A 22,555-nucleotide genomic window follows, 5' to 3' on the forward strand; every position below is an offset into this window, starting at 1 on the left:
CTAATGGACCAGTGAAGTTTCCATATTATAATGCAATTATATGTAAGGTTAATTATGAAAGTATAAAAAAGAGAAGGAAAAAGAAAAACACAAATGAAAGTTGTTTAAAAATTAAAATTTAAGTGAAAAAATATATTTTTAAGTTTGTAGTGAGTATTTAAAAATGGAAATAATATTAAAAATGAAAAAAAATTGTAAGAGTAATTAAAAATTAAGGATTGAAATAAAGAATGAAAAACATGCTCAGATGTAAAAATAAAATAAAATAGTAATAACATTTTTTAAAAAAAAGGAAAAACATAAATATACACATATTTATTTTAAGGGATTCAAAGAAACGATGAGAAGAATCTTTAAGTGAAATATATGACAAAAAATTTAAGTCAATTTAAAAAGCATCTTCAAAATTAATGACAAATTTTAGTAAGAGCAGCAATATATTGATTTTATTTACATATATAATATAAGTAATTAAAAGTAGTTTAAAAGTATAAAAACCCTGTATCCTGATATATACCGCAACCCGCATGTCAGCACAGAGACATATCGATATCTTTGTGAGGTCTTTCGTCCTTATTATTATCTTATAAACCCTTTTCTCGAGGTTAGGTATTCGGTTTCACATCCTGCCACACACTAGCACCTCACATATCCTGAGAAACTATCAAACTTGCAATACTTTATTCTTCGTACGGACGTGGTTGTAACGAATGATCACACAATTTAACTCTTAAAATACCGTGGTAAATAATCCCTTCGCGCGGTGATGTAACATCGTGTTACCACTAGTAAAAGACGGAATATTCGAAAGTTCAGACATTTGAAAAAAATGGAAAACACGGAGACTACTGTTTAATAACTCCTTTTCAGTAATTTATGGGAATAAACATATAATTTAATCCTGTTATAGCAAAATAAATTGAAAATCACAAATACGCCGCTCATGTAACGCGCGTGCGTCCCCCATCACTGTCATCAATCGACTGAAAACTGAATCTGTTTTAGATAACACCCGCCGCAGAACAGCGTCTCTGTATTCCTTGTTATGGCTTCTATCTTCGTGCTCTCTCTTGTATAAGATATCTGTATAGATGTGTTGCTGAATTAGCGGACATTCATTCTTCGCGTAGCAAGGATAAATATTTTTTTGTATTAACGTCTAGCATAGTTATACGAATTTCCCTTTCCACATCCGGTGTGAAAATATCTATTTGAATATGGCAGAAAATACAAGTTGATCATTTTAAAAAATAAGAGAGATGTATCAAGTCTTGTGTCCAATGTCGATTAGTATGACATCACAGCCACACAAGAGTTAATATCAAAAATACAGAGACACAACATTATTTATTTATGCCTTTTATATAAGAGATGCCACGGATAGTGATTTGGCCGAATACCGAATATTCAGCGGCCAAATGATCGGCAAAAGATGTGTGCACTTCACGCGCGTGCGCATTTCATAACATTTTATTTTCTTAACAAAATTTTGTTAACAATGTTTTGAGTATGTCCAAATGTTTGCGGACTGGCAAAGGAGAGAATACATTTTTATGAAGAGAATATGGAAGTCAAGGCATTTACAGGGCTTATGACCTGTCGTTGGCTGGTTTGAGTGGCCGATTTACACACCGTGCAACATTCAACATTCTGCCCATGTTTGAACATCCACATTTCCACAACTCTTCCATATGTTGACTTTTGTGAAGCAAAAGAGCTGAAATTTATATCACGTGGTTTAGATTCATCCGGCTGAACCAATTCACCTACTAGGCAACGCCTGAAAACAATTTTTCAATTTGTATACTTCTTCTTTTATCAGGTAGTAAATTCAACAATATTTTGAGTATGTCCAAATGCTTGCAGACTGGCTGGATTTCCTCCCTAGGAAGTTATTCATATTTGAATTTGTGACTTCAGTGAGGCAAAACATTTTTGAGAAGGGAATATGGGAGTCTAGGCATTTACAGGGCTTATGACCTGTCGGTTTGGCTGGTTTACTTAACAAAAGTCAACGCATAGAAGAGTTGTGGAAATGTGGATGTACAAACATAGGCAGAATGGTTAATGTTACACGGTGTGTAAAGTGGCCACTTAAACTATCCTAGATTCAAACTAAAGATATGCACTCTTATTTTCCATGATATATTTTTTTGCCCTTTAAGGAATATTTTTGTGGTTTTTTAAAAATATTTTTTATTTTCTTTTTAATTACTATAAAAAATACCATATAATCTTTTACAAAATATTTTAATTTTTCTTTCTTATGTTACACAAAAATATTAAAACTGTCCATTATTTATTATAGGAGCAAAAATTCATTAGCATTTTCTTGTATACCCACGAACAGGCCATGCCTTTGTGAGATTTTTTCGTTTACTATTTTTACTATTAATATGTATTTAATTGCTATGTAATTATGCTTAGTTTTTTTAATACTCTGTTTTATCATTTATGTTTATTGTAAAAAAAATATTATTTTTTTTAAAAACCAGCCAATGACAGGTCATTAGCCCTGTAAATGCCTAGACTTCCATATTCCCTTCTCAAAAATGTTTTTCCTCTCTGTCACAAATTTAAATATGAATTATTTCCTAGGGAGGAAATCCAGCCAGTCTGCAAGCATTTGCACAAACTCTAAACATTGGTGAATTAACTACCTGGTAAAAGAAGAAGTATACAAATTGAAAAATTGTTTTCAGGCGTTGCCTAGTGGGTGAATTGGTTCAGCCGGATGAATCTCATTCACATGATAAAGGTTTGACTCAAATTTGAAAAAAAAAATACACAAATTGTGTTAACACCTAATACAAATATTTACTACCATCTTTATATATATAATTCCTCTGTACGAGTGATGTCACTGAACTCCTTCTAAACGGCTTAATCAATTTACGTGCGGTTTTCAGAGAAATAATGATCTTTGCGCTGTGCGTGTTCGTAGATATTAAAATCTTCAATCTAATATTTGAAAAAGAAGTCAGGAGCATAAATGTTTTGTTCATCGATCTACAAGGGTTGCATTTGAGGAGAGCGCATTTACAAAAAAAATTAAAGATGTTGTTTTTTTTGTGCATAAAAAAAAATTGTTTTTGAATGATTACAAACAGCATTTGTTTTTTGTAGATCTCAATCAGATTCTTTCCTTTAATTGCTTATAATTTCTCCCCATTTATTTTTTTTACCGGATTATTGGTAATACTAAAATAATATTAAATTTAATACATTAAAAAAAATCGTATTCCTACATAAGTACACCCCTCTGTTGGTGAGAAGACCGGAGTTTGACGTTTGCAAAAAGAATGCTATATTAAAAAAATATATATTTAATTTATGTTTTGGAATTTGACCATAAACAAGTACCTACTTAAATTTAATTTTAACAATTTTTAGTTTTGGAATTTAATCACAAACAAGTACCTAGGTACCTGCTTATCAATAACAAGTATTTTTCCAATGCAAGTCAACGTTCGGGCAGGACAACGTCGGTCGGGTCAGCTAGTTTATTATAAAATATTATTCAATTTTGCTTTTGGACCATATGAAATATAAGAACTATCTTACTTTTGATTATAATTTAGTATCATTGTACTGTTGAATCCATAAATATATTGTTTCTCCCTAGTTTTAGATTGTTTCTGTTAAGTAATCCAAGTTGCCATTTGCAATTCGGTTCCCACAAGACAACGTCCGTGAGAATTCATGTCAAAATGGCGGCCGATTGTCTTTTGTTTCTCGATTGTGGATGTTCCCACCGTTCTTTTTTCGAATATCATTTAGAGGTTCTTCAACTGTCCTTGCCAGATGCATCACCTTCGAGTCATAGTGAATTATAACTATATACGAAAGCCAAGGCGAGTTAGAACAATTTCGCCATAAAGGAGAGTGAAGGCGGGCAACAAAATAAACGGCGCACTATACAAAGTAATCGCTAGTAAAAATATGTCAACCTAAGCTAAACTGCCAGTGCACAGCGGAGTTTTAGTCGCTTGTGTTTGGAAGAGAAACGTGGAACTGGCAGAGGAAGGATGTAAGCCGAGTGAACGCGTTTGAAATGCGATCTCTCTCTGAATCAATGGTTACGAATGATGAAATCAGGCAAGAGTGTAACTCTGAGTGAAGTTTAATTGATAAGATTAAGAAAGGGTCTTTGTAGCTCAATCACAAAAAATATCAACGTCAATATTATGTATCTTTTTTTTGGGTGAAACCGTGTATGTTGGATTTGATCCGACGTTTCGGCTACCATTGCAGGAGCCATCTTCAGGGAAAACTGTGTGTTTTATAGATAAATGTATGTGTTTATGTACTAGTAATTTGTACCGTGTCACAGTCAGCAGTAGGCACATTTCTAGTTTTGTTCTCTCAGCTTTAGGTGATTGAATGTGTCGTTAAATTGTAATGAAGTGTGGTGTGACTACCATTTAGTAAACCCAAAAGATAAAAATCCTCTGGAAACTGAAGCCGTGTATAAACTAAGTTGCCAAGGATGTGATAAAGTGTATATTGGACAAACAGGGCGCACAGCAAAGAAGAGAATTGACGAACACAAAAGAGCGTGTAAACTTGGGCACCCAGACAAATCCGCAATAGCGGAACACTTTATAGACACAGGACATTTTTTCGTCTTTGAACCAAAAATTCTACAGAAACCTAGTAATTATAGTGCACGAATAATAAAAGAGGCAATTGAAATACACAGACATCCAAATAATATAAACAAAGACGACGGGCTTAAATTAAATTCAACATGGTTCCCAGCACTACATATGACAAAAACGAATAGAAATGTGCCTACTGCCGACTGCGACACGGTACAAATTACTAGTACATAAACATAATTATTCTTTCCTACAAAACTAGAAATGTGCCTACTGCCGACTGTGACACGGTACAAATCACTAGTACATAAACACATACATTTCTCTATAAAACACACAGTTTTCCCTGAAGATGGCTCCTGCAATGGTAGCCGAAACGTCGGATCAAATCCATACACATACACGGTATCACCCAAAAAAGATACATAATTTTGATAACAGTGACCGTGAAAACCTTCGCACCTATTTAAATATCAACGTGTTTATAAGCGACGTAATAACAATGTATCACCATGCTTGTTTATCGTATTCGCAATCACAATGAAACATCCGTGAACACCTAATATTAAATATCAAAATATTTACGTTTCGGGACGTACAATCCTGCTGCGCAATCACATACATATTTGAATTTAACCAGTGTAAATATGGAAAATATTTAAAAACTAATATTTTTATTTTTTTATTATTTTTTATTTTATTTATTTTTATTTATTTTATTTATTTTTTTGCACCACAACAGGCCAGGAGGCCCAATTACAGTGGTGAATTACATCTCAGAACACCCAGGCTTGAGAAAAATAACATTTTAATGTTCGTGTTCTCACCGGGAATCGAACCCGGAACCTTCCGTGCGTGAGTCAAGCGTCTTGACCACTACACCACGGAGGCCGCCGCTATTTATTGCATTAAGCCGGCGGTTGGCAAGCCAAATGTCAAGAAAAGCAGTCGCCATAGTAATTGTAATTCAATATTCACTTTTTTGTAATAGATACTCCTTACTATTTTGCAAATTTATTTATGGGCAATTTTAAGAAAATTTTTATATATAGAAAATGATTATAAAGGAAAGTAGAACACACAATGGTATATAGTAGACTTGATGGTAGTGGAAGCGGGAGAGAGGTGTTTATAATTTAATTTGATTCAGTGATTGTTTGAAAGAAGACAACTTGTTATCAAAGAAATCAAGACTAGTATGTTTGTTGGCAGACCTGAGAATTCTGGGCATAGGAGAATGAAAACCATAGTTAGTTCTATAGTTATCGGTATGAAAGAGTTAGTTTTGTCTGAGGTTTCTAGTTGGGATATTTAATTTTATCGAGCTCAGTAGTTCAGGCGCATCAAAGAGTGAGTTGAGAATTTTAAATAGGACTAGAAGGTCGGATGTATTTCGACGGTCCGATGCAATATAAAATGCAATATATTTTATTATTTTTTAGAGCAAACGCCGATTTTTCGCCAGCGAACTGTTTTTATTTACGAGGAAAACAAAAAACAAACCGACACGAGCGTTGACTTAGAGATTACACACGCATCGACTTATGACTGCGATAACTTAAACATGTTAATTATAGTTCATTGCGATCGCTCAAATGCTTAGCATGTTTTTAAGCACGTCGATAGTTGTTTGTAATTGAGCCACTGAGATGGTTTGTACAAAAATGAAAATACACGTGTGTGTTGTTTTTTTCATTTATTAATTTTATGCACAATTTACTTATGTTACATTTATTGAGTCAAAAATCCCAGCTCCATGGAACCAAAGTCCGGTGTTGAGTTTGTTTGTTTGTTTGTCCGTCACATCTCCGAAACGGCGAGTCGTAGCGGCCAGAAATTTGGACACGTCATTTAAGATGCGATTTCAAGGTTGACGTTGCTGTTTTCAAATAAAATTTGAATCGACCTTTACTCGATAAAAACTCAAACTTTACATGGATGCCTATTGCGGCCCCGACATATTGCCCTTAATCAACTGTCATTTTCAACAGTAAACATACTTTAATTCTCAATTTTATCCCCTAAATTGAGATAAAATAATATCTGAAGTTAATAAGTTGATATAAGGAAAATTTTCAAGCAACATGATACACGTGTCTGGACAATAAATGCCAAACATCAATATCATGGGAAAATATTTGAAATCAATTACCTGTGAAAACTGACCCCTTTAACACCTTTGACGCTCCTACTGCTGCAACCAAACATACTGCAATTCCCCATAGTCGATTTTTATTTATTCTACTACTACTACTACTACCATCACGCCATTTCCACGTAGGTGTAGGCAGAGAGAATGGACCGCCACACACGTCTATCCTGGCATACATTCCTAGCTTCTTCCACATTCATACACCTTGTCATACATGCCCTTTGGTTATGTCTGCTTTCGACATGAACAGACTTAAGATTTTTGTTTGTCTGATCATGCCACATCTTCCTTGGTCGTCCTCGTCTCACGTTACCGTTCATTTTCGCCATTTATACTTGTTTTACTGTTCTCTGTTTCGTCGTCCATTCGTTCTACGTGACCAAACCATCTCAGAGACCCTTTCTTAATCTTATCAACTATTTTTTTTTATCACTCGTAACCCTGTCATACATTGATTTCCCACACGTCTAAGAGATCGCATTTCAACCGCGTTCACTCGGCTTTCATCCTTCCCCTGCCAGTTCCATGTTTAACTCCATACACAAGCGTTGGGACTAAAACTCTGTTGTGCACTGCCAGTTAGCTTCGATTGACATATCTTTAATAGCAATTACTGCGTTTAGTTCTCCGTTCATTTTGTTGCCCGCATTCATTTTCCTTTCAACATCTTTTTCTACTTTTCCATCTCTTGAATTTATTACAACGTAAATATCCAAGTTTACAAACAAAGCCAAGCACAGCGACAAAAGCATTCGACAGAACCGTTATGTGTTTGTTGTCAAACAAACATCGCTTGCATTCTATGAAACATAGTGATAAGGCTTTTCTATAGGTTACCCTCTGAGATACAAACCTACTCAAAACATTGTCATTATTTTTTAGGAAAAAAATCCTGTTTGTAGTGACACTAGAATGCAGAATGCAAAGAACGTATTGAGAGTGACCATTGGATTGTATTTCTAATTAATGACCGGAAATAATGTCCCGGGAACGTCAGTACCATCTATAATGATTGGAGTTTTGTAATTACGAGAATGTTCCAGCTTTGCAAATGTAAATCATGGAAACACTATTATAAGCGTGTTAAAATCTTGATAGAAAATCTTTGCCGGAATTTGAATACAACGGCGGAACTTCAGCCCTACGGGTAGTTGGATACAAAACATGTTTTCTTATGCGCGGTATAAATTAGAGCATTTAGTTATACGGCCATAGAATTAAGACTAGTCCAGAAGGAGCTTAGGACCATATTTGAATACATCGGACTGTGTCTGAAAATCCGTCCACTATGCCCCACTTTTGCCGCGCGCATTTGTGATGTCGCCGTGCAATGTTGCACGATGGGAAAAAATATAATCACAACACAAATGTAAGGTGAAAAAATACAATCTGTTAATTTCTCAAAACAAAACATTCTTTCGCACCCATATAGGAGAACTGGCATTATACAAGAGTTGAATAATCGGTATTTCATTTTGACCGAGTATAGACTAGAGTTCCAGACAACACGCATCGTGTTAAAAGTTGCTCCAGCAATTCCTAGGCGGGTTACGAGCTCTTTATGCATGCTTCCATCCTCGGTTATGTGTACTCCCAAGTATTTAAAGCTGTCAACTTTCTCAATTCTCTGTCCATTATTATAGAAGGCTAATCAGGGTCAGGACAGGATTTGTTGCACATAATCTGAGTCTTTTTTGTATTAATATTAAGACCCAGACGAGTTGAGTTTTCCTGCAGTGTGTCAACAATTTCCCGAAAATCACCAACTCTATTCTATCTATATTCATTTTATTAATTCATATTTTTGTCTTACAAACTATGATTAATAATAAAAATAATGTGACCTCACTGGGGTTACCCGTGCCGAGGACACTTAACAATATACATTTTTAAAAAATATTCTCTTATTCGAGAATAAACAAAGAAGACTAACTTAATAAACAGAGATAATTAACAAAATGTTCAGACAGTTTTAAACACTACGTATTTATTTTTTTAATTAATTTATGTACACCTATATTGTTTATTTAAAGTACATTTATATATTACAAAATAAATATATATTTTGTTTATTAGTTAAGGTATAACTAGATGTTCAAATTTTATTTGTACCTACAATTATCTAAAATAAATACTGATGTAATAACTTATATTTACATATAAGTTATAAATTAAAAAAATACTTGGTATAATATAATTTTCTCTTAAAGTACACCGCCAACACATGTTTCAATAATTAGTCTCACTCTGTTCCTTTGAAATATTGCGTGTTGTATCTTTTTCAACTTATTTTTAAATGTACCTACACTTAAGATAATATTTAGTTTTATATAAATTATCCTTACACTGTATAATATTCACCAGTCTGAAGATGAAAGCGCTAATTGGTCAAAATAAATAAGTGGAAGTGTACCAAGTATTTTTAAAATTAATAACTTACATGTAAATATAAGTTTTTACATCATTACAATGGAATTCTATCAAGATTTGTCAATAAATAATTTAAATGTAATAAAATAAATACAACACATTACAATTTTATCTCATCATTCTCTTTCTGTACCTAATGGTGCATAAGGACTTCTTAATATCGTCAGTATGCATGCTCTTTTATCAAACATGTATGATTGTTTATTTCCGGGAATAGAAAATATGAGACAGTTTAGATAGAACAAAAAAAGTATATTGTATGTAACAATGAACTCTTTGAAACTCCCACGATTTCTGCTAAAAGCCGGTCAAATAACTGTGTTATCCATGCGCGTAATAACATAGGCATATTTTATGAACACACTCTTAAACTTCTCAAGGCACTCTCTTAATACCCATACACAATTCCTCTTTCTTCTCTAACTCATATAGTGTCCATGCGGCTCGACTGTGGAATCATCTCCCATCCACCATCAAAGATGTTACTACATTATCTCTGTTCAAATCACGTCTGAAGAAACATCTCCTTTCTCTTCCTTAATCTCTCCTCCTTTCCTTTTTCCTCTTTCCGCTTTTTTCCTTTTTCCCATTGAGTAATAGTTTTGATTTAAGGTAATTTATAAACAAATACGTTTATTTCTATTTTTATATATTTTTAACTTTTTAATTTTTTTTTTTTTCTATTGAATATGTTCTGTAACTTGAATTATAAAAACAAAACTTTTATTTTATTGGTTGGTTGGAAGAAATTGCCATTTGGCAATAAGCCCGCCAATGTACAAATAACATTATGTACAAAAAGTTAAATAAATAAATAAACTTACGACTTCGAAAAGTTCTACAACAAAAATTGAGCTAATTACTGTTTTTTTTTTATATTTTCATTATGACACACACAATATTAAATATTCCTACACACATTTTTATACGTATGGTGGTGTAAATCAATAAATTACACTAAATATGATTTTAATAAAATTATAAATTATGTTCAATTCACTTTGTTTTTATGTACCACTTATATTTTTTATAATTTGACAACCAACTAGTTTCGGCAATACTATGCCTTCTTCGGGGTTAATTACAAACAAACATAACATTTATAAATTTTTCACAGTGAAGGTAGAGTGGGCGTGGCTACGGGGGTAGAGAAGAGAGGGGGTTTGTGTGTGGATTTAGGGAGAGGGAACATGTTTATAATGGGACTATTACTAAGATTTATTTAATCATTAATAATATTTGAGTTTTTATTTACAGCCTTTCTAATCTCCAATATTTCAAAATAATCAAGTGCAAATCCTTTTTTGTTTGTATGTAGAATTTCGATCTCATTTTCAAAGTTGAATGAGTGACTATTTGTTAGGATATGGTCAGCAAAGACATTTCATATGTTCTTTAATTCTAGTTTTAAAAGTATGTTTTTCCTATATTAAATGACTTGCAGTCATGGCACATCAACTTGTTAATGCCTGATCGATCTAATTTATCAGTTATTTGTTTAGTGTTTTTTAGTATACTTCCTATATTATTGGTTGTGTAAAATGCTGGTTTTATGTCATCCGGTAAATCTTTTAAATTTTTATTTAAATAATTGTTAATGTATAAAAATCTTCTCCACCGTTTATTAATATTTAAATCCCTTTTGTTTGAAAACAGGAATTGATTTTGAATAATTTGTTTTTATTTTTTTAAACTAGTTGGTTGTTAAAATATAAAAAATATAAGTGGTACATAAAAACAAAGTGATTTTATTTTAATATATTAAATAATAATGTTCCACAAAGTAAGTGCTTCAAACATCATAAATATAATCAATCTAATTCAATTCATTTATTTAAATATAACATATACATAACAAACATATATTCAATACGTACATATAATAAAAAAGAAAAAAATACATGAAATAGACTCATGTCAAAGTAGTAGGAGAATCCTGCTCCGGAAAACCCCTTCGGATACATGGAACAGATCAATATCCAGAGCGATGCTGTTCAGCATAGCGGTAGCCCTTCCAACAGCAGGGTGGTCCTGTATATCGGAATATGAAACAATCCATGCTGACGCTGTCTTGGGTAATTATCAGGAACATACAAACCAATGCTCATCATAATCTCAGAATTATCGATCACACCGAGCAACAATCGATAAAAATGTGTAGTCAAATACACATTCCTTCTAGTGTCTAAACTGTTGGAGCCAAGCATACCCTGGAGAAACTCAGTCGGGTAGAGCCAAGGATAATACTCGCACTTTTTCATGTAGAGATATCTCAGAAACTTCTTTTGGATTTTCTCTATCATAAGAGAGTACTACAGTTCGTGTTGCCCCTAAATCATCGAGCCACTCTCGAGTCTACTTCGCACCAAAGAGTTAAAGTTAAATTAAACTCTATTATTTAAAACCAGATCTCAGGGTGCTGTCTGACGCTAAGTTATAATTTAAGCCACATTTAATATCGTGCCCTTTAAATGCTTGGATTTGTTCTTAAAATGCCAAGATTTAAAAAAATATTCAGGTTCTAAAAACATTGTATAATTCCTTGGTAAGAAGTCGCTTATTATTGAGTTTCATCATTTGGTCGCCAAATGAAACCACGTATTCCTTAATGATAGAGAGGGGTTATCTGTATCTAAAGGAGTATGGATTTTACCTGTGGATTTTCCCGACTGACTTCTTACTAGGAATGCTGGGCTACCAATCATTGTTAGGGAGAAGGAATATTAATTTGGGTGTTCATTTTTTTCAACTCATTATATCTCGTTCATTTTTAGTCACATCGGATCATACGATACAGAGTTTTAAAGGTGTAAGTAGTGTAAACTACAAACGCTTTTTTGACAATATTGCGCTTGGTCGGTTCAGTCGTAAACTATTGTGCGTCAAGTATGGAGGTCTCAAAGGAAGAAATTCGCCATATTTTTCATTTATACTACCTGAGAGGGAAAAACGCGTCGAAAGAGACCAAAAAAAATTGCGATGTGTACGGGGCCGATACTCTTTCGGTTCGTGCTGCACAATAGTGGTTCGAGCAATTTCGTTCTGGTGTAGTGGAGGTGATGATGCACCACGCTCTGGCAGGCCTGTCGTCGAAAATGTCGATAAAATCGTGGAAAATATCGAAATAGATCGCCCAGGACCTGAATATCGATCATAAAACCATTTTAAACCATTTGCAGAAGGCTGGATTAAAAAAAGCTCGATGTTTGGCTGCCACACGAGCTGACGCCAAAAAAACTCATGGATCGAATTTTCATCTGCGAATCGCTGCTAAATCGCCACAAAATAGACCCATTCCCGAAGCGGATGGTGACTAGCGATGAAAAGAATCTCTGAATCCATCAGAGATTTAGGAGTTGTTTTGGACTATAAACTGACATATAGCGAGCATATAGATAATACAGTAAATAAATCACTGAAATTACTTGGCTTCATTAACAGAATATCCTCTGATTTTACTAATGTCCGTACAATCAAAACTCTTTATTGCTCAACTGTTCGCCCTCTTCTTGAATATGCCTCAGTGGTCTGGTTATTCTATGTCAATCGCATAAATCACATTGAATCAGTTCAACATCGCTTGCTTCGAAAAATAGCGTGGATGCTTGGACTAGAGAGAGATAATTATTCTTATGCTGAAATAGAGTCAATGTTAAATATTTCTAGTCTACAAAAACGTAGAACTAATATTGACTCCATATATATGTTCGGCATACTAAATGGTATAATCGATGTTCCATCATTACTGGGACAAGTAAAATTCAATATTCCGACTCGTAGATTGAGAAACAATGAAGTACTGTTCATCGATCAGCATAGAACAAACTATGGCCTAAATTCTCCAATGACCCGCCTTTGTTGTATTGTTAACTCAAGACAAGATCTGAACTTTTTTGGTTTAAGTTTACAACGATTTAAACGAGCACTAAATAAATAGTCCAGATCTTGTCTCGATGTCCCTTATGTTTGTCAATGCTTCTTTCTTTTTTTTTTAAAATGTTTTAAACTATTATTTTATTGTAATATTTAAACCTTATAAATTGTAAACATGGACAATGTCCGTTAATAAATAAATAAAAGTGGGGCACTTACGACAATGTCAAGCGACAGAGATCGTAGTTGAAAGCCAACGAAGCGGGCCAGACCGTGGGCAAGCCAGGACTGACAGCCAGGATGGTGTTGCTGTGTGTTTGGTGGGATTGGCAGGGAATACTCTACTATGAGCTGCTCCTCTATAGCCAAACGCTCAATTCTGCCCTCTACTGTAAAAAACTCGACCGTTTGAAGCTGGCGATCAAACAAAAGGGGCCAGCATTGGTAAACAGGAGAAGAATCGTGTTTCATCAGGACAACGCCAGGCCGCACACATCTTTGATGACGCGTCAGAAGCTCCGGGAGCTCGGATGGGAAGTTCTTATGCATCCACCCTATAGTCCGAACTTGGTACCAAGTGACTACCACCTGTTTCTGTATATGCCCAACGCGCTCGGGGGTATAAATTTGGCCTCAATGGAGGCCTGTGAAAATTGGTTGACCGAGTTTTTTGCCAATAGGGACAAGGGCTTCTAGAGAGGCGTTATAACGTTGGATTCTCGTTGACAACAAGTTATCAAACACAACCGCGCATATTTGACTTAAATCGGATGATTGTAATACTGTTTATAAAGCATTGAAATAAAGCGAAAAATACGAAATTACTTCTCCCCCATTATTATAAGAGAAGAGCGGCCGCCTTGTAGGTGCTAAACTTCATATCAAATGAATCACCGATGTTTTACTACTTATTTCCCAAAGTGTGAAGTTTATCTTCTTCTTCTTCTTATGGTTCCTCTCCCCGACGGAGATTGGAAATCATCATTGCGATTCTTATTTTATTGGCAGCTGCCCTGAACAAGGACTGCGTGCTGCAATGGAACCAGTCGCGCAAGTTCTTAAGCCAAGAGATGCGCCTTCTACCTGCACTGCGTCTCCCTTCAATCCTTCCCTGCAGAATGACTTGTAAAATTTTATATTTTTCGCCTCTCATCACATGCCCAAAGTACTCAAGTTTTCTTTTCTTTATGGTCTTCAGTACCTCTTAATCTTTTTCCATCCGTCGGAGAACATGATCGTTTCGGACATCTCGATTTTCAATATCCTCCTGTAGCACCACATTTCAAAGGCTTCGATCTTTTTTAAGTGTTTTGGGTGAGTGTCCACGTTTCGACGCCGTAAAAAAGTACTGAGAAGACGTAACATCGAGTGATGCGCATTCGGAGGTCTAAATTAAAGTCTCTACCGCAAAAAAGGTCACGCATCCTTAAAAAGCAGTCTCGCGCCACCTCTATTCTGACTTTGATCTCTTGCGAGTGATCCCATTTATCATTCAGCCAGCATCCTAAATATTTATATTGATGAACTTGCTCAATAAACTGCGCTCCAAGTTTTAAAATCATTAGGAAAGTTTGTGGCTTTTTCCGAATAACCATACTATAATAATGAAGTTTATCGAAGACTGCATTTGTACCGTAAGAAGTGGAATTATTGTAGCTACAGTTTTGGTATAAAACAAACTTCCGTATTATGTTCATTGAGTGTCAAAATATAATATGGAGAAATTCGATCTGGGATGTTTTACGCCTGAACTAACTTCAAGGCGGAAATTAAGATTACGTTATACTTTATTTTAGGCCTGAATTAGAAGGCTTCATTCATATTATTTTATTATACCCAACTCCTGTGCTTCGATTATGAACGCTATCTTCATCTGTATATATCGAGACGGTATACCTAACTTCTGTACTATCTGTATCTTACCTCGGTATGTTCTACCTACTTGTCATATCGACATCATATGATCGAAACAAGCCAATGGAATGACCGCAAACAATTAGTCCGCGTTCCTTACGTCATTAACATTTAAAATAGTTCTCATTTTTATTTTAAATAGGCTTCTGTAATAAAAAGTGCTCACTTCAAAGCGATTATAAACTCCAATAAATCCCAATTCAAGCAAAAAATGCTCGCTTGAACATGAATTTTGCATGACTTTTAGAAATCACCTAGATCGTCTGTATGTGTCTACCGATCTATACTGATCGACTACAAAGCCGGCTCCTATAACGTCTCAATACATACACTCGGAAAGATAGTAAAACAGATGGGAAATATAATAACTAAATAATATTTTTAGAGTGGTAACTTTCTGACGCATATAATCTGTGTCTGACGCCTAGATACTCTCATTTGTTAATAGGAGAGAACCTAGCGACATTATTTTCACATCTAGGCGTTCGTTTTATTAAAGTGACAGTTATGTCGGAATTTAATTCGACTTCGAAACTTACTTATTTCTCTCTCATATTTTTAATAGGCTTTTAAGAAAAAAAGTGCCAACCCCAAAACGATTAAAATGGTGAGGGTATCGATACTTTGCCTTTGTAGTCGGTCGGGAGACTTTTATCTTCAAATATGACGTCATACTGAAGCTATGTCATTTTAGAGCGTAGATATGTGTACCGTGACGTACGCTTCCCCTTGATTCATATCGATGTACCTACCCAAGACCCCATGACCCATCCCCATGCAGTCTCATTTGCACCATTAGGTGCGGAAAGGGAATATTTTTTTAAAATTTCTTTAAAAAAAATTTTTTTTAATTTATTTCTTACACATCTATTACAGCAATTTACAAATTATTATTTATACAACAAATTAATCAAGTAGTCAAATTAACATATAGATTTTTTATTTTTGCTGTTGGTTCATCTAAACTGCCTAACTGGGGATAGCTTCCCCGTTCTAAGGCAGTAAATTATGTATTTTATAATAATATTAAAAAGTAATTACAGTTTTATCATTATGTGGGCTTTTTCAGTCTTAAAAGTAAACAATAAATATCCAAAGAAAACATAAATAATACCAAAATCTCTATATCCTAAGTCCTAAGTCATTACTAGTAAAACAAGAAACCAGCTTACGTCCTTCTACATCGGACAGCAATTTATCTGACTCCCTCCGACCAATATGGATTAAAAATGCAGTCAACACCTTCCTCAGCCTGACAATCCCACCACATTTCCATGAATCTGGGAGAAGGTTATATATCCTCGGGCCTATATAATATTGCTGCCTTTGAGCCAAAAAAATATTAACTCCTCTCTGTAAAATCTGATCCTTATTGGAGTGTCTAGTATTATGAACATGACAAACCCTTGCGATAATGGCTTATAGTTTTACGTGGAGAATCCTCGATCCACCGTACCAATCTGATCCTCTGTCGGCACTTCGACCCAACTTAAAATTATTTTTTAACATTCGTCAACTTGTTTCCAGGTTCCCTGTCAGTTGTTGTTGGAGAGGAAGCCATCCTCGTCTGCGTCACCAGCTCGTCTTGCGGTCCTCTGCACTCCGTCAAGTGGTATAGAGATGGGAAGAGGGTCGCGCTTTTGGCCGAAGCCGCTTCTCTAGCGAAAACAGAAGCTGACAGGTAAAATTGATACAATTGACAAAACATATTATTAACAAATTACGACAGGGACGGAGAATACCTTCAATAAGGAATATGGAAGTCTAGGCATTTACAGGGCTTATGAACTATGATTTATTTTGTTGCCCTTTAATAATAAGGAATATTTTTGTGTTTTTTTTTAAATATTTTTTATTTCCTTTTTTAATTACTATAAAAAATACCGTATTATCGTTTACAGAATATTTTATTTTTTCTTTCTTATGTTATACAAAAATATTATAACTGTCCATTATTTTTTATAGGAGCAAAAATTCATTAACATTTTCTTGTATACCCACGAACAGGCCATGCCTTTGTGGGGTTTTTTGTTTACTATTTTTCTACTAATATGTATTTCATTGAAATGTAATTATGCTTTATTTTTTTAATACTCTGTTTTATTTTTATGTTTATTGTAAAAAAAAAAAAAAATGCGGGTCTAAGTGACCACTTTACACACTGTGTAACATTCACCATTTTGCCTATGTTTGAACATCCATATTTCTTCAATTCTTCTATCTGTTGATTTTAGTAAAGTTAAACAGCTGAATCCTTTATTGTTGTAAAGAAATTTAAGGTATTCTCCATCCCTGTTGTAATTTGTTAATCTTAATGACTCCCAAGGGGGTGAAATCCAGTCTTTTGTCTACGAACGTTTGGACAAATTCAAATATTCTAAAAATATTATTGTTTTTAAATCCCATAAAAAAGATGATTAATTAAGTATAACCTTTATATAAATTCAGAGTCACATTATGAATTATAATGGCGAGATAACATACACTCAATATCACGCGATTTGTGGAACTTTTAAAGGCCGTTCTTACGTGGACGATACAATATTGTTCCGTCACAGGATACGATTAATTTCCTCGTGTAAACAGCACTTTGTAGGACAGGACGTTGTCACTGAGATAGGCGAGCAGGCTATCTCAGCGGAAAAAATTACGACATGGGTGGAATAAGGCGTTATGTGCGGCCTCCGTGGTGTTGTGGTCAAGACGCTAGACTCACACGTGGAAGGTTCTGGGTTCGATTCCCGGCGGGAACACAAAAATTAAATGTAATTTTTCTCAAGCCTGGGTGTTCTGTGATGTAATTCACAACTGTGATTGCCTTCTGTCCTGTTTTGGTGCAAAAAAAAAGCAGATATATTTTAAAATTTAAATCATATTTCATTTTTTTATTTTAAAATTAAGGAAACATGTTTTTTTCTACAGTACTTTTTTTTGTTAAGTAACTTGAAAACCTTATATTATAATTTTCTTCTACATGTTATATTATGTACGTGGGTGAATGTGTATGTGCGTGTGAGAGAGTGTGCGTGTGCGAGTATATGTGTGTAAAATTATACATACGTGCGCACGCATGCTCGTTTGCATGCATATGTGTATGCTTTATAAAAATTATTTTTAAAAAAATGTTTTACATTCCTTGATTTTTTTTTCGAAATATGTGTATTTTGTACTTAAATTATGAATATTGAAATCCCACAGCAAGCACAAGAGGTTGCTTCTTTTTTTTTGTGGTATTTTGTTTCGTTTTTTTGTTTGTGTACTTTTGCTTTATTATGTATTTAATTTTGATAACATGTTGTTACTTTCTTAACATGTAACTTTATTAACACGTAACTTTATTAACATGTAACTTTATTAACATGTAACTTTATTAACATGTAACTTCATTAACATGTAACTTTATTAACATGTAACTTTATTAACATGCAACTTTATTAGCATGTAACTTTATTAACATGTAACTTTATTAACATGTAAATTTATATTAAATATTAAAAAAAATGGGATTAAAGTTTTGAACAACCAGTACAACTCAACAATGCAGAAAGTAATCAGTCCATAATTTTGACAAAAATGATATATTAGTGTTATCTGGTGCCGTAATTTCTCAATTTTCAGAAAACACCCACGACACTAGGAAAATTTTACGGTATAGAAACATACAAGACGACGACATAATATTAGTCAAAAATGCTGACATACACAAATATAACACTAGACAACAACAATACTATCATATTGAAAAAGCAAAGACAAACACAGGACAGTCAAAAATACTACATAATGGACTTAAACACTAAAACGACTTACCTTACTACTTGAAAACTTTTACTAGAGGCAAATTTAAAATCAATCTGAAAAAGCACATGATGACTGAACTAACTAGACTAGACGAGACATAAAATGACTAGACAATATTAAATTTCTAATGTAACCCTAACGGGTTTTTTAAAATTGTAAATAAACAAATAAATAAAAAAATAAAAAATTCGGAGATTAATGGCTCCAGAAATCTAGTTCTCTTAAATAAATAAAAGTAGATAAATACATAGGTATTTTAATTAAACAAATTCATTAATTTGAAAATACCTGTAATAAAAAAAAACATATTTTAATACAGAATGTCACCTTATGCATTCGAAGTTTGAATGAGGTATCATTCAAAATTAGAACTGGCTGTTTTTGGTACCAGTCCAGTGACTATGAAATATTCTGGTGTGAAAACAGCCTTTAAAAAAATATGGCAAACGCACTGAGGCCGATTTATAAGTAGTAAAGGACATTTTTTTTACTCTACAGTATTTTATAAACCCTTCATCATCATCATCAGCCGTCTCTTGTCCAATGTTGAACATAGGCCTCCCCCTTTAGTCTCCATATTTCCCTATCCTGAGCCAACCGTATCACACCAATTCCTGCAACTCGTCTTATGCCATCAGACCACCTTGTCTGAGGCCTGCCGACACTTCTACCCGTTCTGGGTCGCCATTCCAGGACTTTTTTGGTCCATCTAGAGTCTGTGATTCTGGCTATATGACCAGCCCAGCTCCATTTCTGGTTGGCAGCCCTATGGACCACATCGGTGATCTTTTTTCTCGCTCTAATCCATGTATTGGTTTTTCTGTCTCTCAACGAAATACCCAGCATTCTCCTTTCCATGGCTCTCTGTGTCACTGATAATTTGTGTAATATAATTTATAACTTTAAAATTATAAAAAAAACGTGATATTTTCTTATTGTCCTATCTATTGTTTTGTCCACGTGTAAACGAAACTTAATTATTTAAATTTTCATGTTTGGTATTATAGTTTAAAATTTGTCTTATCCTTATCGTTTATGGTATTAATGAATTATTATATCAATGAACGTGTATTGGTCAAATAATTTTCTTTCGAGTCAAAGTATAAAACACTGTATATTTTGTAATCTTAGGAATATTAACATATTACAACAGGGATGAAGAACATTTAAGCGAAGGAAATATAGAAGTCTAGGCATCTTATGACCTGTCAATGGCTGGATTTAAAAAAAAAATTTTTAAGTTTTATTCATTTTTACAAATAAGTAACATACATAATGGTATTTTTGTTCCCGCAAAGCCGAAGCTTGTCTGCGGGTTACATTGCATATATTTTTTTAAATTTATAAGTAAGTACATAGTTTAATAATAATTAAAGAATACAATTTATTCATACACTTAAGTTTCACTTGCTGTTTAATAACTTTTTGACTATTTTAAAAAATGAAATTAGGTTTTTTTCTTCACGTTTTTTAGCTGGTATTAAATTGTACAGTTTTGGTACTACACTACCCATTGTTCTGTCACCATAGTAGTTTTTCTGTCGTGGTACCATCAGCTGCTGTGCCGACACTTGTCGGGTCATGATCTGGTGGTTTATTTTGGATTTAAAATTGCAATCGAGGAAATGATCTGTCACTATCTTATACTGACACTGTTTGTTAATTGGCAAAACGTTAACAAAATCAAATAATATTTTATTGTTGTCTTTTGCCTCATTCTTTATTTTTACAGGTACGATAATTTTTAAAATTTGTACCTGTAAGTTCAAGACTCTATCCGCATAAGATTTAAAACTTAGTCCCCATATTCTTAATCCATATTGAATAATTGGGTCAACTAGCCTCAAGTAAACTAGTCTCAGCACTGGGTATGGTATGTATGGTTTTAAATGGTACATGTTAAGTAGGCAAACTCTTAGCTTATTGCAAATTGTTTTTATCTGTTCTTCCCAATTAAAAGTGGAATCTATAATAATACCTAAATACTTATATTTTGATACGTGATCTATTTTTGTGCATTTGCAGTCTTGTAGATTGATATGCAAGCATTCGTGAGTGTGTGCATATATTAACAAATCTTCTTTTGGTAACGCTTTCGTTTTTTTTATATTTATTGTTAGGCTATAATCATGTGACCATCTTAAAACTTAATTAAATTCCGATTGCAGTTTTTGCTGCGCGTCTATTTGTGAGTCTCTAATAGCAACAATTGCCGTATCATCTGCAAACTGATAGCACAGTGAGGATTAAGTGGCCACTTTACACACTGTTTAACATTCACCATTTCGCCCATATTTGAACATCAATATTCGTTCAATTCTTTCATCTGTTTATGATTGCGAAGTTAAAGAGCTGACATGCTGATGACCATAAGATGCATCCCAGTTTTTGGTTGACTTGTCAGAGTAAAAAAAGTGCGTCTTATTCCGAAAAATACGCTATTCATCAAACCGTTCCAAATACGGCGATAAACATAACCATAATACACGCTTCACGTCTAATGATGGCTCGGTAGTACCAAAACTATGTAATAAGTATGGAAATTGAACTCTCAAATATTAAGTACCTAGAACTTTTAATTTATTATCAAAAGAATTAAAATTTAACTCACATTGTAACAAGAGCAAAATAAGAGAGTGGCTACTCGATCAAGAGTTTATATATGAATAGTAGCTTACAATATTTGAGTTTGTCCAAATGTTCATAGACAAAAGACTGGATTTCACCCCCTCGGGGGTCATTAAGATTAACAAATTACAACAGGGATGGAAAATACCTTAAATGAGGGAATATGGAAGTCAAGGCTTATGACCTGTCATTGGCTGGTTTAAGTGGCCACTTTACGCACTGTGTAACATTCACCATTTTGCCTATGTTTGAACATCCATATTTCTTCAATCCTTCCATTTGTTGATTTTAGTGAAGTTAAAGAGCTGAAACCTTTATTGTTGTTACAACAATATATTATTCAACAAAGTTTGAGTATGTCCAAATGCTTGCAGACTTGCTGGATTTCCTCCTCAGGGAGTTGTTCATATTTAAATTTATTACAATAGAGAGGGAAAACATAATTGAGAAGGGAATCTCACCCACGTGATAAAGGCTTCAGCTCTTTTACTTCACAAAAGTCAACAGATGGAAGAGTTGAGGAAATGTGGATGTTTAAACATGGGCAGAATGGTGAATGTTACACAGTGTGTAAAGTGGCCACTTAAACCAGCCAATGACAGGTCGTAAGCCCTGTAAATGCCTAGACTTCCATATTCCCTTCTCAATTATGTTTTCCCTCTCTATTGTAATAAATTTATACATTATTATTTGTATAAACATGTTTATTCTAATCTTTCCGGCTGTTAATTTTTATATGTTATTCATTGTTTTTATAAATGTAAATAATATTATTAAGTTAGTATAAATATAATCTTCACCAACAAGCTACAAAAAGTGGCTTGGTGGGATTTTAGTTTTAGTAAAAATATAACAGGTGATTTTTTTTTTTAAATTGCAAAAATGTATAAATATACTTTTAAAATAAAATTTTGAAAAAATAAAAAAAAGTATTGTATTTACATTTTTTTTTCAGGATGCATGTATCTTTGACGGTCCCCGCCGAGTTGAGGATCTTCCCAACTCAACTTGAGGACGAAAACAGCTACAGATGCGAATTGACTTATCTTCAACCTTCCGAATCCTGCGACCCTGTCACGACAATACAACTCAAAACATTAAGTAAGAACTTTTAACGTTTTATCCCTTCGGGAGTGCTTTTCTGTCTTCTCTTCTT

The 22,555-nt window shown here is 33.9% G+C and overlaps 1 protein-coding gene across 1 annotated transcript in view; it reads left to right on the forward strand.

Annotated features, from left to right (window-relative positions):
- LOC148283452 (kin of IRRE-like protein 2) overlaps positions 1-22,555 on the forward strand; it is a gene marked incomplete at its 3' end in the record, with an annotated part of 92,514 nt that overhangs the window by 64,136 nt on the left and 5,823 nt on the right. Inside the window, exons 3-4 of the mRNA XM_088243858.1 lie at positions 16,498-16,651; positions 22,355-22,500. Of these exons, the coding sequence (XP_088099984.1) occupies positions 16,498-16,651; positions 22,355-22,500 (300 nt within the window). The remainder of the gene's footprint in view (positions 1-16,497; positions 16,652-22,354; positions 22,501-22,555) is intronic.

This window comes from Micrasema longulum, unplaced genomic scaffold (genome assembly GCF_059751315.1).
Source record: "Micrasema longulum isolate JH-2025_06_02 unplaced genomic scaffold, ASM5975131v1 h1tg000237l, whole genome shotgun sequence".
Classification (NCBI taxonomy): domain Eukaryota; kingdom Metazoa; phylum Arthropoda; class Insecta; order Trichoptera; family Brachycentridae; genus Micrasema; species Micrasema longulum.